Here is an 18,488-nt window from a genome sequence, read left to right on the forward strand (position 1 = left end):
ACTGTTTTTAATGCAGACTTGAATTGAGTTTCCACCTTCTCTCGTGGACTTGATCAGAGCCGTCACCACTTGCACAGGGTCCGGGTCTGGAGCAACTTCCTCTTTGCGTTACGCCCAAAGCATGAAGTACAAAGCATGACTAGTATACAGGTTAGCCTAAGTCTACTCTTAATCACTTACAGCCAATCAAATACATCAATGATGCCACTAGAATTAATCTTGTGGGAAAATGGTATGTACACGTGTGGCACTGCTGTGACATGGAAACAGATTAAAGCTGTTCTTAATGCATCTCAATGATGTGTGCTTGAGTACTGTATGAATTCACAAAGTTGTGGTCATTCTGCAAAGAGGGCTGTTTTTGTTAATTCCAGAAAAGTTTTCATCCAACAGCTACGCCATAACTTACTTATTTCTTTATGTACTGTGTTGTTGAAATGGGTCTTAAGAGTGCTACTACGGAGGGTTGCTCCAAGTGACAGGAAAAATGATGTTCTCATTAGCATGGATTAAGTCATGAGGCCAATTTCCTCATTTGGTTCCGGAGTATTTTTATAGCCCCTGCTCTGTGGTTTATGAGGAATGTCATAAATAGTCACTTCGTGAATCCCACAGAAAAAGTGGAGACTCTCATCACAGCTGGAGATTTTTCCCGGCATTCAGTTTAGCACATTTGTATTCGACACTTGTTATTACCAATTTGTTTCTTCTCAGATACAAATAAGACAAAATAAATTAGGTCTTCATTGTTAACCTGCCTTTCGCAAACAAGGAAAGCTAACAAGCATAGAAAATGAGATACTTTCAATTTAATCCGCAGCACAACAAAGTACCACACATCTAAAAAAAATGTGTTTACTACAACATGCTTTTAATATTTCTGGTTTGGTGATAGTTTGAGAATTGTGTGGGAATAGTGAGATGACAGGATGAGTGGATCAAAGAGAAGGCCAGCGATCCCAAATGATCCTTACTGATCTGTTCTGATCCACCCTGATCCCCCTCAGGCCTTCACAGTCCCCCCACACTGCCCTGCAGGCCAGGGGCTAAACTCTGCGAATTAAAAAATCTACCAAACACACACACAGACACACACACACACACACACAGACACACACACACACACACACACACACACACACACACACACACACACACAGACACACACACACACACTACACACTACACACTCACACACACACACATCAAAATGTGCAAAATAGCCAATGATACAAAGACATAGCAACTGATGGATGTAAAAACAACATACTGCGTGTCCGGAGTGCTGGATGTTTTGTGTAACGCAGGTGAAGTCTGATTCCAGATCTCCGTCACACCCTAGACGAACTCTAGCTCTGCACTAAAGACTTCAAAATACAATTACCTGATAAGTCACATTTCCTATTTTATACGTCTCTAATTAAAAAGGAGGGCGCTTTATTCATCTTCCAACTCATTGAAGCACAAAGGTCTTCAAGCAAGATACTGAATCCCTGCCAGCAATTTGTTCTGGAGCTGCCCTTGTGCCTTTGACCTGCCTGGAATAAAGCAAGTGGAAAAAACATTTCTACAGAGATCAGTAGACCTTCCTATTTTATTGCATTATATTATTATTAATCCCTAAGATGCCAAAAAAGACTGTCCAACGAGTAGAACTCAGAGGACGGAAGGAAATTACCATGACAAAGTTTTCCAAAACTCCTCAGCGCTCATAATAATGCTTTTTATTGTAACCGAATGACACAAAGAAAGTGTTTCCATACATTTCTCACTGGTTGGAAAAACGGCTAACTTTAGAAACTGATACTGGCAAGAGCACCACAGGGACTGGGAGTCTACATTATCACACTAATATAGATTCTGAGTGAAACTATGCTGCCACTGGGACAACCAACTACACATGGACATCCAATTCGGTGGCGTTTATCAAGTCAGGACACAGCAGTGTCTCAGGGGTTCAAAAGCGCTCTTCAACACTTCGTTGTAGACCAATCGTTCATCGTGGTTTCGGCACGATGCGGTAATGAAGCAGTGGCCTTCTGACGGACATACCTTTGGTTGTTGTTGAACATAGATTAGTTTGAAACAATCATTCTACGTTATACCAAGATAGATAAACATAATGTGAGGTATTTAGAGAAGAAAACACTATCCCCTCACATTGTTACTGCAGTCAAACAATATCTCCAGCTCAATCATATCGCAGCCTCTCAGAGCCAATCCAGGATACCACCCCAACACCATACACCTACCCCCAGATTCACTTTAGTTGATCATTTACTGGTTGTATTTGAGACCTTTTGGATAAGAATGTATCATTGTTATTGGGTGAAAAATCTATCTCCAATCAATTGACTACTTTTTGGGAGCAGTTGACTATAAAGATGTGAATTCTCTAGTAGTGTCACTTGGGTTAGGGTTAGGGGTTACAGCACTCACAAAGTACTGTTTAATGCCAGTGTATATAGTATGCAGGGAACATGATGATGCCACATCCGTCCGCCGATGGATGACAAATAGACAACAGGCTAATTTCAGCAGTCTAGAACAGAGAACACAAGCCTTGGATTTCATGATATTATGACCACAAAACAAAGTCTGTTTAGTGTCCATTACAGTTCAACCCTATTGTGCATCAACAAGACCATACACTACGATTCAATCAGACGTTCGCCAAGCTCCTATTACAGAGCTCATTGCATCGTTTACATGGTGGAACGGTCCATAAGTAGCTCTAAATGCTCTTCATTTGATTGGATTTCACATTATGGACATCAGAGCAGAAACACACTGTTGTCCCCTGGCTATCCTAATAGACTGTTGAGTGAAGCAGTCCATTTGTTTGTATTTGTTTACCAATCTAGACCCTGAAAACAGACAAAGTAACATAAACAGACAGTGAGAGCATCGTTTAAAGACGGGTGAAAATGGAGATTCGAAAGCTCAGAAGATGGGTCGATAGCACAGCAACAAACTGTTGTTCCCTCACAATGTGTCTTTTTGGCGGCCAAAAGAAGCTGTTGTTGTTGTCACAAACAATAGCAACATTGTGCAACTGGAGGAACAGAAGTACAAATAAGAGAATGTAACTTAAATCAATTTTCCACATTTTTTCAACACCTATTAGTCTTTAGCTGTATTTTCTTAATCTACAAGAGAGCTAAATAAATTGGTAGTTCTACAATTCAACTGCTGTGAACACATGACACCAAACTAATAAAAGGTCTTGGCCATTCAGTACACATGTATTGAGCTATAGACTGCAAGAAAATTTTGTACAGCCTATTCCGTAAAGGCATCTAATCAAAGCCCCATGGAAGAGGAACTACGGAAATAAAGTTAAAGCAATATGTCATTTAAGAAAATACAATTTTAGAGCGACGAAAGTTAAAAATGGACAGCTTTGAACGTTGAGAAGTGCAGAGCATTGTATTAGCTGCACCTTTGTGACCAGAGCAGAGATCACACGAAGCCAGCCCTCTGACCTTCTCCATAATACTAGATGAGTACTTTGATGGATGAAAGGCCATAGTTATTTTTTCTGTGTGCAAAATCCTCTCAGAAGAGCGAATATTGAATGATATTGAATTAACTGAAATGTAACAATACCTTAACGCCACTATATCGAGCGGTGAGGTCTCTACAGTCCTGTCTTGTGTTGATGCAATCGTGGAGGAAAAGAAAAGCATTTTTGCACAAAGCATTCCACCTCCAGCCAGCTAAGAACAAATGATGATTTATTGTTTCCTCCAGAAAATAGTTTGGGCCCACAAAGTGAACAGATATTAAAAGCGGACCCGTCTCTGCATGACTCCTCTCTCAGTTTACATGCAGCTTATCCTGAAGAGTTCATTGCGTGTTTAACACCAGGTCTTAGCAAAGCATTAAAAACATCAAACTGTTGCACGGCTCCATGCTCGTCCTTATTGCCAATATTCTATATACTGATATTGTTCTGTATAAACAATGGAGGGATTTTCATGGTCTTAACTGTTAACCATATTCAGTGTGATCTGTGCTGATTGGATTCTCTAAAGTCGAAGATGCCTTGGCCTCGAGAAGTGTACACAAAGAAAGGATCTTGGAGAAAGATGCTGCAGAATAGAAAAGAAAGCCACAAGCTGTTATTCTCTCCTTTACTCCTTTTGTCGTTTTTTCTCTTTTGAATAAATTCTGCCGTGTTTTTGCAAGTATGTATTGTGTATAGGTGGTATTTATGAGTAAACATTTCATCCTATCGACATGTGATGCTCCACTTATTACAAAATATTAAATCAATGCCATTTATTTATTTTTAATCCAAAAGGATATAACTTGGGTTTGTATTTAAAATTAATTTTGCAAACCTTTGCAGGGTTTCAGGTGGACAGCTGAGCCACATATGGACACACACACAAGGAATACTGCTACGAAATATACTCTACATATTACAATTTTTGCCATTGTGGGGAAACTGTGTCTGGAAATATTCGGAGTGTATTTCCTGAAGACAAACATTTATTAATGAAATAAAAACATTTAGAAAACCTTACGTCCAGCGTACGATGTGAGGCGCGGAGCTTCGTTCCCCAATTGGAAGCCTTGCAGTCAGCGTCCTTCTGCAGATCCTCAACGGTCTGAACCAGCACCTGGTTCTGCTCTGTGAGGTCATTCACATAAGACCACAGGAAATTCACTTTCTTCTGCAAGAATAACAGCACAGCAGGATCAAACGCTGCGTAATTTACTGTGTTTTAACAATCTGACAGTAGAACCGAGCTGTTTCTTTTACTTCATGGAGTCAAATCCATGACAAGCTAAAACTCCTGTTTTAAAGAAAGAGAACACTTCATGTGGACACAAGAAATCATGAACAACCACAGATCTCCCCAAGAATGACATTGTTACACAACTACTTTGTATTTGTTTTGTATCATTTGGAGGAAACATAAATCAAATATTGTGTTCAGAGTATAAAATGTCTTCTCCAAACAACAGCCACTTGTGGAAAATAATTGTTATATGTATATTTATGATTATGGTTAGGTAAATAAAAAAGGTAAGAGAAATCAAGCCCTTAACTAATCTATCCCCCCCCCCCAAACTCATCCCTCCAATCAGGGGGTTTAGGATAAGTGGAGGTCATTTGGTTGCAAATCAATAAACAAAACAGTGAACAAGGTGTATTTTTGGTTTGTACAGTATTGGTGGTATATACAGGCGTATTCTCAAATATAAATCAGTTTTGCTTTGGTGAAAATTGTAAGAAGACAGCAAATGATATTAATGAGGCTTAAGTGTTTGTTATATCGGGGCCAAAAGTTGCCAGTGAACATAAGTTGCTCTATTGCAAATCAGTTGTAACATAAACAGAAGTGAGATGCAAAATTTCCCCAAAGGTCATCCAACGTCTAAGTGGCGTCAGACATCCTTTGGACAAGCAGCTGATGGAACAGAAAAACGGGGACTATATGCCTCCAACAACGGCCTCACAAGGAAAAACATGAGAGCTCCCCAGCCGAATGGGATAACAGAATCTGAAAATGTATGTTTCATTTAGTTTTATCTAACCCTGGTGTCTTTAGGGTAGTCCCATCGAGATTACCAATCTGAGTCAACATGGAGGAGACACATTGGGTGGGGAGTCAACGGTCTCGCAGGGCCGGCTGTGATTCACTTTATTTTGTGACAAAAACAGAAGTGGGGAAATCTTCTGCTGCTGGCCACAGGCTCTCGTAAAGAGTAGTGCATGCATTTTTAACATCTGGAGTAGGACCCACATCACGAGAGCAGCAACATGCTGCTTATCAGGGAAGTAGACATTTGTAACGACCTAAATTAAAACCTTTTATGTCAGATTTGCAGCTCTATTGACTATTCTGCTCTACGAATGTTTAGTTTAATATCGCATAAACAGGCTTGTAGTTGGGAAGACTAATGGACTGAATTCCCTAAATTAGGCATTGCCTTCATGAGGGTTATTGAGGGATTTTGAAATTTGAAACAATATGTATAAAACTTGCCCTGCCTGCCTTTCACACAGCAGCCCACATAGGATTCACAATGCATCTGAAGTGTATTAGAAAGAAATACTTCATGAGCAGGCAAGTGTACATAGCTGGTCAGAGGTGAGGGCCGGCTCAGAAGGATGTTATTTCCTGTTGCTGCTTTGTGTTTACATTTGATTGTTTACAAAAAAATATGTCACCTGAACATGCTCCGCAGCTGATGTTATGTATCAATCCCTCGCAGCTCTTCAGTACGGTCTTCCAGGTCAGTGTTTTATCTCAGTTTAAAAACAAAAGACAAGGGATTGCACCGGTACAATATGGGAAATGCCAGAGCTTTGTTACCTATTTTGTTAATAGTTTGCTTCATTTTAGGGTTATTATAATCTTCCTTTTGAAAATCCACTGCAGACTCCTCCTGCCTGCCAGGTTGGCCCCTCACAGTGAACATTGTCCTAAAGCATTAGAAAAATATACTTTATTTGAATTCTTTAATCGGTCGGTTGTTCTCATATGTTAGGAAACATCATAAACCTACAATGGGTTCATGGATGAATGGGTTTTGTGTTTTCAATGGACAAGCTTTATGATTAATTGTCCATATCAACCTTTAGGACTTGGAAGCTCCTGGGTTCTAAACATATAACCTTGTTAAGCAGGCCCGCGACTGGGGCCGGCCGACCGAAACCCATCTCTGAAACCTTGTTACACTTCCTTTGATGCACAGCCCGGCTCACACAGGCTACATTCTGTAGCTAAATGATGTCACATGACAATCCGGATGATTAGAAACCTCTCTTTTTTAAATATGAGTGTGGATCTGTGTTCCTGATCTCCGCTGCTCAGATGGAAACATAATGTAATTTGCCACCTGTTACAAGTACTGCGGCTTTATGAAAGCACCCCTGCGCTTCCTCCTGTCATTTGTCTGACAGGACAGAGGTCATCTTCTGATGCCCGAGTCACAGTGGACAGGATGCTCTTTGATTTGTATTGGATGGATGATAACTTAATGACAATAAATGTTGGCAGAAAACTACACTTCCTGTAGAGACTTTGGGTCTGAATGGGGTGCTCAATAATTTAAAAACCTAATTTATGCTGTTGACTGGACCCATGAATACAATCCTGGGGCCAGAACTCTGGATGGTTAAGGAGGCTGCAGAGGGTCCACTGTAAATAGTTTGATTTCACTGTTAATTGAGTCACTACAAGACACAGTATCACTTAGGGGTCAATACTTTATCTGATGGGATATTGGGCTCACAATGAAAGCAGACACAACAAAAGAGGTTTAAGACTAAACATATTTGATGTGAATATGCATCCATAGCTGTTTGACAATCTCAAATTATATTCTATTTTGTCACTCAACCTCGAGGTCCTTAACACTTTTGATAGATGACAAACTTAAATAGTCATAATGGCAGCGGTGGGATTCGAACCCACGCCTCCAGAGAGACTGGAGCCTAAATCCAGCGCCTTAGACCGCTCGGCCACGCTACCGTTGATGTAAAATCATGTGCTCACATGTGTCACAGATCTACTCACCTCTAGCTGGAGTTCTCTGCTTCCAGTTCCACACACCTCAATCTCTGCTCGTGAAGTCCTCTTGAACTCGTGCAGAAGCTGTTTAAAGTTGTTTGGATCCTGGATGGGAACTTTCTGCTCCTCTTCTGAGGGAGAGGACAGGTTCAAAGTGTCACTTCCCTGTCCCAACAGCTTTGAGTTTTCGCCTGACTCTGGTGACTTTGTCTTTTGGCTCATGGTTGAGCAAGTGTTCAGCATAGGTCGAATAAAGTATCCGCACTGTTTATGAAACAAAGCTAACTATCTAACACTCATAATCACGGCTTGTCACTCTTGGTCGAAATCTTTGCACGGACTTATAGTTTACATTATCAGACAACTGTTGAGCGTCCTGAACAAAGACAATGCATTGCATTTTGAGTGCATGTAAGACATTATCGGTATTACTTTATGTGAATTACAAACAACTTGGTTGCTATCTGCCGTTACCACAACGGAGGACTTTAAATTATTTATTTCTCCCCCCTTCTTCACCCTGCAGTTTGCCGCCGCGTTAGCGCTATGTGATCTGATTGGCTCATTTGTACCATTTGGCTTCGTTATCGTGACGTTATTCCACACTATTGGTGAGTTTCCTTTAAGGGGCGGGACATATCTCCAAAACCCGGAAATACAGATTGTTTTCATCGTGTTATCAGGGGGACTGGGTTGAGTTCGCCCTTGCCCTCAAAAGAAATGGGTAAATATATATTTATTGTGTTGTGTAGCGAAAGTTTAAGGCTGCATTATATTTCTCCATACATTCATATTTCCACGGAAAGCTCAAATGCGTCATGTCTTTTTTTTTTAAACGATGCAAAGACTCGTAGTCGAATATAATCGCCACAGTGTTGTTGTCAGCTGTCAGTGTTGTGTCTCTAAAGCGATATGTGTTCCCTTTTCTTTGCATGTTTGCATTACAAATCAAATCGATGTCGATGTGTACAGTGCATACAAATTAAACGACAAACTATTGTGCATTAGTATTCATCACGAGTCATCTCCAGGTATATTATTTACCCAACTCTAACTTTGGATGGTAACCTTGTGAGTGTGTATTCCTTCAAGAGTAGGTTTTACTGCTCTGCACATAATTCCATTATTCCCCTAAATAATCAGTTCTAGAGATCTAAACCTTCCACATTGAGATTCAAGGCAAAGTTGATCTTATTGATTTTCAAGAGACAACTCCCTTCATTTCTCTCATCCCAATCATCACTCCTCTACTCTTATCTGTCTCTTGGTTATATCTCTCTCTTTTCCACTGGCTTTGACTGCACTGCTCTTGCACACTCTGCCAAAACCTAATCCTCACTGTGATTATCACATAATGCTTTTGCCTTATTATCAAAATGGAGCAGATTTGGGTTTTGTTGTTGTTAAAGACTGATGGGCATGGGCTTAAAAAATTAATAGACAATGTCATGATGAGGAAAACGTGGAGTGGCTGATTGCATGAGATTGAAGTATAGGCATGTGTCTCTGCAGCTAAACACTTAGTGTAATGAGTGTGTTTTTAAGAGAGTCGCTGAAGTTAAATTGGGCTGTGATCTCACTCTGGGGTCATAAGGTCATTTTACGGGCTACAGTTTCCAGATGAAGGCAAGTGATAAAGGCAAGCGGGGTTATCTGTGCACTTATTTTGAAAGAATTCCACCACTGATGGATTAGTTTATAGCTTTAGTCGTATAACAAAACACACACACAAACAAAAAAAACACAATTAATGTTTTTCTGATGGACAGTACTAAAGGTTTTTAATTTGAATAATTTCAACGTCTCCAAAATGATTAAATATATCTGTGTTATCATGATTTTATCTGATGATTTGTTAGTTTTTTCTGTCATGTTGGTGCTACTCTAGAATCCATCATTCCCAGCTTTACATAGACGGACAGAAATTGGCAGAACATCCAGTGTGCAAATTTAAATTCCGTTAAATTCTATAAATCATATTCAGTTGTCTCCAAGTATCACAGTATTTTTGTGTACATTGCCAGAAGACACATTCTTTCAGGAAATCAAGGCAATAAAGTTCCAAATTGAGATGAAAGTATAACATGCAATTAGTGGTACAATTTGCAGCAGCAGCAACCCAATTCCCCAAATTCATTCACAGATGAATATCAAAGAGGGATTCCTGAACGCAGCGTCTGTACAGCGGGGTTTCTGACTGGTGTAGCACATTTTTAAATCTCTTATTCCGCAGTGGCCTTGACATTCTTATAGATTCTACAGGAGAATAAAAGACACATTTTCCACTCACACACAGTTTTTAATTGTTGCACAGATTAAAAAACAGACTAAATGTTTTCATGCACAAAGCAGAAGCTAAGAAATGTGCTGATCAAATATTCCGCAGTATAGCACATTGTATTTGCATGAGGTGAGGCCACAGTGCTCTCAGTGACTCCTAAGAAAGACGCAACTTCAGTTCTCTCATTTATTAGCTGTTCCGCTTTTTCTTCCACGTTCATTGTGCCTCTCTGCCCTCTAAATGTTTCATTACTTTTTAAGTTGTTTTTTTGCAAACCCCTGTACTTATTACTCCTACAGCCCTAGCATGCTCAACCTTCCTACTCATGAAATCAATTAATTCTCTTAAATAATTTACCTTCCGAGCAAACCAGATTAAGCAGAGTACATTTTTTTTGTGTGTGTGTGTGTCGGACGTGCTGTTCTAACTGATGTGTATTTTTTTGTGTTCAGGCATTAACTTGGCCCTCACCCCGTGGCTCAGAGTAGTCTTGGGTGATTGCAAAAAGGGCAGAGCCTTGATAAAGCATTAGTGTGTGACGCACACGCATACACACAGCCTGAAGACCCCTCTGTGCATTTGCACACATTCATTTTTCATGAAACAGACTCATAACAATTAGTCTGGTTACCGCCTGGGTAATCTTAGCGTCCCCGTAATGCCTGTGGTCTGCAGTATGACATCACTCTCTTAAAAGTTCTAAATCTGACATTCTCATCCGTTTTCATAGTGAGGACATTAGAAGGCCATGGCTAATAGGCCCGCACTCGTTCCTGGCGAAAGAAGGGCAATAAAGTGAGGGAGCGGGAGAGAGGGGGGGGAAAAAATGACACGGAGTGCTCAGAGAAATAGGTTTTATTCACGAGAGCTTTTACACAAATTAATTTACATGAGCGAGAGCAGAAAATGTTAAGTTGTAATTCAACATGCTTTGCCAATGCGTAGCCTATTTCTCGCTACAAGCATCATAGAAAGCCAAGTGAACGTTTATGCATTATTTCAGCAAATATATTATGCTAACAACCATAGCTAAGTGCGCAGGAATGTGTGCCCTGCACCACACCCGCAGCTTCATTGAGACTTTTGGACACACGGTCATCCAAATGGCACGGAATGATACCCTCGTGAGCAGCTTCAGAGCACTTGTCCGCTGCAGGGAAAACAAATCCCCCAGAGATACTCCACCTTCCCAGCATCCCTCAGTCTTTAGTCCCCTGCCCTAAACACCCTCATCCCCTCCCCAGACACCAAAACCAAGGTCAAGAAGAAAGTGCAGCCTTCCTCCGTCTATAGGCTATTCCCTGGATGCCCGCACCTCAGTGTGTCTGAGGAATGTTCCCTCCTCCTTTATTGTGACCGTCAGTCTCAAGGTCAGCTCCGAGGGATAGGTTTGTGCTTATCTGTTTTTCCCCTCTCTCATTTTTTTTTCTCCGTAGCTATCTTTGCCCCCAGTTTTTATCCTTCAATGTATCAGTAGCTCAGAGGTTTCATGTCTGTGTTTTTTTTGTCTTTTCTTTTTGTTAGCTGTCATTGCAGCCTTGTTGTCTAATTTTCAGAGCAGCTGTGAGGCTTCAGTCTGATGCTCGGTACGCTTTTGTTTTCTCCTCTCTCCTTCCTCACAGTGGTCATGGCCCCTTTTGCCTTGAAGCAATGTTGCAGTGTGTTCCCTGGTAGATTGGATATTGTTGTTGTGTTTGTTGTTGTTGTTGTTGTCTGTAAGCTATAGAAGTCAGCCTTGAGTCAGTGAGCTATCTTTGTCGGAACAAGATGCACAGGCTAACGCAACAAGGGGAGAAAAAAACCTCTCATTTGACCTGAATCAAAAATACCCTTTAATATTCCCAGGAAGAGGTTTTTAAAGTATGTTCTACAGCTCTGATAGAAAAGCAAGGCCCAAGAACCCCGGTCCCAGAATTTCAGTAGATTTTCAGTGAACCCCTTTAACCTGCCTTCTGACTCTGCTGGTTGTCAGCGGCCGACTCTCAAAGAGACGGCGTTTAGTGTCTGGGTCGGTCGGTTGGCTGACCCACGGGAGAATCATCGAGTCAACGTATCGCATCAGGTGTGTCTGTGTGAGTGAATAGTCTCTCTGCTTGTATCTGTCCACTAACACACACACACACACCATGCCAGTGCTCTGTAAACACTGGCATTGACCGTGACTTTTGACTATTACATAAGGAACATGGATTTCCAGCTGTCCACGGTAAAAGTGCTGTAAATTCAAATGCTTAATTTTTATAGGCAGCTTGGCATTGACTGAAGTGTCTGCTTGTTATATATTTGGCAAGTGCTGTAAGTCTGAAGGGAAGCTGTCAATAGCAATCCCAGCTATTGATATGGCAGTGGGCAGGAGATGTTACTTGGCCCCCGACTCCGGCATCCCTCTGATCCCTCTACATCATAATTACATTAATATTGACAGACCCTTGACAATAGTCACATTACTATTGATAGGTGGCTGTCAATACCGTGTTTCCCCAAATAAAACATATTCATTCATAACTTGTAAACTGCTCGATAAAAGGCTTTGAAGAGAATATTGGACCCGGACGGTTTTGCTCTCCCGAGAGGGATGCTGCTGTGACTGGGATTTCCACCACCTGGCTGTGTGTGTGTGTGTGTGTGTGTGTGTGTGTGTGTGTGTGTGTGTGTGTGCGTCTGTGTAACCATGGACTGATAGATTAATTTGGCTATGTATTAGAGCTCTGCATAGATCAAGGCTACCCTTGACATACAAACATAGTCCACACACACACACACACACACACACACACACACACACACACACACACAGGCACATAATCTGCACATTTTCACCCATCAAGGATAAACTTTCCGATTTAAGCTAAACAAATGGAGCCTGTTTATTGGTTACCGTACACATTCAGTGTACCTCCAATATTTTTTTAAACCCAAACTCTACTTCCGTCACAGGCGAGGTTCTCTTCACTAAACATGGCAGCATTTCAAATGCAGCTCAATGAATTTGTCACACCTGCTTACTTCAGCTTGAATTCACTCTTTTTTTCATTCATTTGCTAATTCTAAGTTAGTCGGACGGTGTATCCTGGCTCTATTGAAACATCATGAATACACAGATGGTCCTATACGCCACAATAAACCCAAGCATTGCCACCGTATATTAGGACGTTTTTTTTTTTTTACCTCCTCGAGAAACGTCTAAAGTGACCATCATCTCTCTCTGTCAAAACTGCCATATTTACCCGGCTGAAATCTCTTTTAAAGCCTCGTGACAAATCCTGTTCAGTGAGACACAAAAGCCACTGTCAAAAAAAGGCCTCTCTGTCTCTCTCTCTCTCTCTCTCTCTCTCTCTCTCTCTCTCTGTGGGCCTCTTGCTCTGTCTCTCCCTGCGTTAGTTAGTCTCCCACTTCTTAAGCGTTTCGTTTGAGGAAAGGGCAGATAAAACTGGGGGAACTGTGAGCACTTTGGAAACGTATGCAGCGCAAAATAGCCCAGACGTCACAATGGTGGGATCCCTTATGGAGTCGACTCTAGGGGGAGGAAAATTGTTCCACATTTGGCAGATGTTTACGGTGTACCAGAGACTGTGCCGTTAGCCTAATCCCTAGTGATGTGATTTGTACACACACCCCTATCTCCAGAGGGAGCAGGCACCAAGAGCCCCTGGGCTTCGCCTCCTGTGTGTGTGTGTACGTACGTGTGTGTGTGTGTGTGTGTGTGTGTGTGTTAGATTGTGTGTGTTTATACACTGGAGAGAGCAGTCTAAGACCCCCTGCTCCTCTGCATTGCGCAGCTCAAAGGTTGCATTAAGGACGGGTTTTACATGTGAAAAGTGATTTCCGTTTCTATGTATGAAGAAAGAATAACCCCCCTAACAGGATGGGCCTCACTTCCGGGGCCTCACTCCTCCCAGCAGCCCAGTTGTCCTTTTAATAGTTTAGACTTTGTATATATAGTATATAGAGTTTAACAGATCAAGTGTAGTGTTCCCCGTGTGTTTGATAAGGTATTTAATAAAGTTAAGTCGGGAGACATTTATGTCATTTTAGGGGGAATTCAGGATTGTTTTTCAAAAAGAGTTTTTATTTATTTTGGCCTTCATTGAGGAAAGCTTTATACTCTTCTCTCTGTCGGATCACTTGTGAGGGTGCACTTCAGTCTGTTGTGTTTTGTGAATACAATATCGTGACATCTTGGAATTTTGACTTAAACGACAAAGTGAGATCCAGGCTGTACAAATATCTTTGTTTTTCTTCATACAGAATTGTGGTCCACTCATGAAAATCCTGTAAAACATAAATAACATACGCCATTTTTTTTGCCAGCAGGTTTCGAAAGCGATGACAACCAAGAAATGGCCGCTAAAAGTTCTGTTCCACAAACGGACGTTGACCCGCAGACCGCAGTATTGCGCATAAGCCAGCTGGACGCCCTGGAGCTAGACTCGGCTCTAGAGCAGCTGGTATGGACCCAGTTCTCCCAGTGCTTCCACAACTGCCGCCCCGGCCTGCTCACCCCACTGGAGCCTGAACTGAGGGCTCTGCTCCATTTGCTTGTGTGGAGGTTCACACTTTATTCTAACAGTGCCACTGTGGGCCAGTCTTTACTGAGCCTGCGCTACCACAACATGCTTTCCTCGTCGCCCCGTTACAGACCTCTGTCTCGCAGGCAGAAGCTGGGTCTGGCCTTGCTTACTGCAGGTCCACGCTGGCTCCAGGAGCGCTCCCACAGCCTGCTGCTGTGCTTGAGTTCAGGAGGGCCTGTATCTGAAAGAAGTTAGTGGTTTACTCCAACAGGGCCTCCGCAATGGCCTGACCCTTGTTTCTAGCATCACACAGCTTGCAAGTCTCATCAACTTCCTTGTGTTCCTAAAGAAAGGTCGCCATCCGGTCCTGGCTGAAAGGATCGTGGGAGCTCGGGCGGCTTTCAGCAAGCCCGATGTGGTCAGGGACGTAGCCTACCAGTACATGAACCGCGAGCTGATGTGGCACGGCTTTGCCGAGTTCCTCATCTTCCTGTTACCGCTGATCAATACAAGGAAACTGAAAGCAGCAGTGTCTTCGATTGTTTTGGGGGGACAGAGTGCTGATGGGAAGGGAGGCACGGAGAGGCAAGAGGCGTGGAAGGAGTGCGGACTGTGCGGAGAGTGGCCGACCATGCCTCACACGGTGGGCTGTAGACATGTTTTCTGCTACTACTGCATCAAAAGCAACAGCATTGCAGACGCTTACCTCACCTGCCCCAGATGTGGGGCCGAAGCAGGGCAGCCTGAGCCGGTCAAGATGGAGCTGGAGATGATTAGCATGTGAAGAAGTGTATTTGGTAATTGCAGGGACTTTGAAATTAAAATGGGGATTCATATATATAACAGACTCCTGAGTTTCATCTTTGTATAATTATGTAAATGTTTCTTTAAGTTTACCACATTTTGATGAAAATGTACAGACGTATATGTGAACATGAGACAAGTGTGCGTATGAGTTCATGACTGGACTTCAGTCTTCATGATGTCTGCGTCTCTCCTGAACACACATAGACCTGCTATGTTTAATGTATGTGTGCATATATTGACAACCCTCTGCCCCTTCTGTTTCTCCAGCTGGACTTTGGACAGAACTATTTGTCTTCGGTGCACTGGACAGACTACAGAGAACCACACAGAGCATATATTTGATGAGTGAACGTGTTGATTTATGCTCCAAATTGGCTGTCTGTTAGCACGTGTGTATGTGTGTGTGTTTGTTGAAATGGGAATATTTGTTCTGATGAAAAATGCAGAAAGTCAGCTGAATAAATAATGGGAGGAATTTCTGATGCCTCTCATCATGGCCAAATTAGCATTTGTTGTGTATTTTGTACCTAAATTGTATTTCAACATCATTAAAATTGATAGAGTGCTACCTCTTGGGTGTTTGTTTAGTTAAGTGGAGGAGAGAGAGATGAGGGAAAGTTATAACAATCAGCACACTTCTCTCTAGACGGGCCCGGTCGTTCTAACTCCCATTATCCGTTTTCACAGCACCCCAACATGCTCAAGATCAAGGGGGCAGCCAGGGGCTTGGATTGACTCTCTCTCACACACACACACACACGCAAACACATACACACTTGACAGCCAGTCTCTCTTTCCCTTGGCCTTTCTCTCTTTTGCTTCCTTTCCATCTCTCTCCCTCTGTAATCTCCAGGGCCCTCGCCCCCATAAGACTGTAGTAAACTGTACCAAAACCCTGGCAGTCGTCTCCTTCCTCGCAGGCGAATTACTCTCTAATCCCTGTAATGAGTCCAAAGATGCTTATTTATGCTGGAGTTAACCTCCACCAGTGAGCCCAGCCCCGGGCCAAATGCACCCCAGCTGAGTGAAGCCTTTCCTGGGCTGACAAGAGAGGAGTCGGGTGGGATGGGGGGGCTACCTCCCACCTCGTCTTCCCTCCCCCTTCATCCCCTCTCCCGCTCTGATCACTAGGGCTTAATTGCTGATTGCCGAGACGATCAATCGGAACTGCAGGCGTGATAGAAAGCCTATTGCGGAGAGTTGTTCTCAGATCTACCGGCTCAGACAGACGTACACACATTTGCACTCAGATGAGGTTAATGTTTCAGTTGAGTGGAGAGGATAGCATTAAATATTTTTCCTCTTGAGGTGCATGAATGCCTTAAAGAATACTGGGTAGGTGTACTGGCAGGGCTGACCCTAAATTATTTATCTTACTGACCAATGTGATCTTTATTTCTCCAAGAAGTTCTGCAGGTTTGTAGAGCATATGTGCTATAGTGTATGCCCTTGGTGGTAATGCGAGGCCAAAATGAATGAATTGTACGGTTTAAAGCACATAGAAGTGTTGAAAAGCCCCGTTTGATTAAAAGAAACTGAACACCTTGAGGTGGGGGGGTCACATTCCTACATGATGATTGGTTTGACATTATGTAAAGAACATTGTGCTTATCATATGGATATTTGGAGGTCCTCTCACATCAAGGACGTTCTGACTAATGAATCCTATAGCAATGCATATAGAGCCAGAGACGGGGAAGACTGTTTGTCAATATTTTATGCCCTACATTACATTAATGTACGGCGAGTCCCAGAAGGCGAGATTAAGGATGCATATATGATCAGCGTAATGCCGCTGGGAGATGTCATTGTCTTAACATTCAGGCAGACTTACAATCCAAACCTTTTTGCAGATATTACTCCAACTGAAGTCCCCAATCTCCAGGAAAGAGAAAAGATAAAGAAGAAACAGTGCATTAAAGTCTATTAATTGAGTTAGGCCATGGATTGAATTAGTTGGAAGTTGGAACAGGGCTCTGGACTTAAGGAAGGTAGTAGGGCTGCGTTAAGCCTATCTGTCTTTGGATCTTTTCTAATTCACAGGCTCCGTGTGGAGCAGAAAAAGAGGAAGAAGCCCAGATTCCCAGCGGCTATGCAAAGCAATCTGCCCGTTCACACGCAGCCATTTAGGGAGCAAATTGGCCCTGTGCCCCCTCTGACGAAGGTTTTAAGAGAAAGGGAATTAGGGCGTTGAATCCCTAACTAGATCTCCTTCTTTGATGAGCCTCTTTATCCTTCTGTCCCTCATCTCCATTTCTTTGATGTGAGGCGTTGATTTTCCTGATTAAATAGTTTTAAAGTAAAAAGCTCTTCTCTTTGCTCTGTAATACCGGGTACTTTACTGTACCTATTGTAGGTTAGTTTGTGTGCATGCTTGCCGAATGGTCCATCTGTGGTATTCTTTAATTGGAACAGAGCCCTGGGCTTGCAGATAATAATACGGATGGTACAATAGCTTTGATTCGTACATGCATATTTTTCTCTCTGAGAAAGAATGTTATCATTTAAGCTTATGCCTAGCTTTTACCTCTTCATTTGAAATGACGTGAAGGACTACGAAAGCCCTGTGCATCGCTAATGAAATTAAAGAGTAAAAAACACCTGTGCTTTCTCACTTCAACAAAATTCCATTTCTGATCCTTCTGCTCGCAAGTGTGAGCTTTCCCCTACTTTTCAACAGGTAAAGGAATTCCACCCCTTTTGTACCGGGGAGATATTTCCAACAGCAGACTTTCAAAGAGCACATGACATTATGTTCATGCCAAGAAAAGATGAAACAAAAAGAATGCACCATTTATTTGTTGACACCTCAGAGGATTTCTGACACCTGTATATGTTTTTCTTGTGGCATGTCCAATATGTCAATAGGTTTTACAAGTATCTCTCATATTTCATCTATTCAATAAAAGACATGCCAAACATAAAACACCAAAATTCCTCCAAGGAAGTGAAATCCTAGGTGTGCTCGAGTTCAGGGCTGCAGCCGCTGCAGGTACCTGTTATGAGAGTTCTTTCAACACCTGCCGGGCTTTGGATACCACCGGGCCCAATTATCTAAGACTGCCTCCTCTTCTTAACCACCTCTTCAGTCTAACAGGTCAGGGGGACAATCAATCACTCCTAAAATAAGGAAGTAATTTCCTGAGCTTTTATCGCGGTGTTGAGGTTTTGTCTGGTTGCATTTCACACCTTGAGAGAAGATGGAGCAGCGCTGCTTTGGGAATATACAGAATTTAGCCTTTCCTTCTTTGTTCTCAAGACCCAGGATGATTCGGGATCTATATAGGATCTATATGTTCACCTCAATATGTGTAGTTAGGAAGAGCAAATACAAAGATCAAGAAAATACTGTCAAAA

At 42.2% G+C, this 18,488-nt stretch overlaps 1 protein-coding gene and 1 non-coding gene across 2 annotated transcripts; one reads left to right on the top strand and one right to left on the bottom strand.

The window, feature by feature from the left end:
- Positions 1 to 7,411: 7,411 nt before the first annotated feature.
- trnal-uag (transfer RNA leucine (anticodon UAG)) lies at positions 7,412 to 7,493 on the bottom strand. The gene has a single exon. It is a non-coding gene; the product is annotated as a tRNA-Leu (tRNA).
- Positions 7,494 to 8,153: 660 nt separating this feature from the next.
- Positions 8,154 to 15,164, top strand: pex2 (peroxisomal biogenesis factor 2). Its single transcript, XM_029457763.1, is given in 3 exon segments — positions 8,154 to 8,256; positions 14,128 to 14,573; positions 14,575 to 15,164. Coding segments are annotated over 3 exon segments (984 nt in total). The 5' UTR covers positions 8,154 to 8,252; the 3' UTR covers positions 15,109 to 15,164.
- Positions 15,165 to 18,488: the final 3,324 nt, after the last annotated feature.

Source organism: Cottoperca gobio, chromosome 20 (assembly GCF_900634415.1).
Source record: "Cottoperca gobio chromosome 20, fCotGob3.1, whole genome shotgun sequence".
Lineage (NCBI taxonomy): Eukaryota > Metazoa > Chordata > Actinopteri > Perciformes > Bovichtidae > Cottoperca > Cottoperca gobio.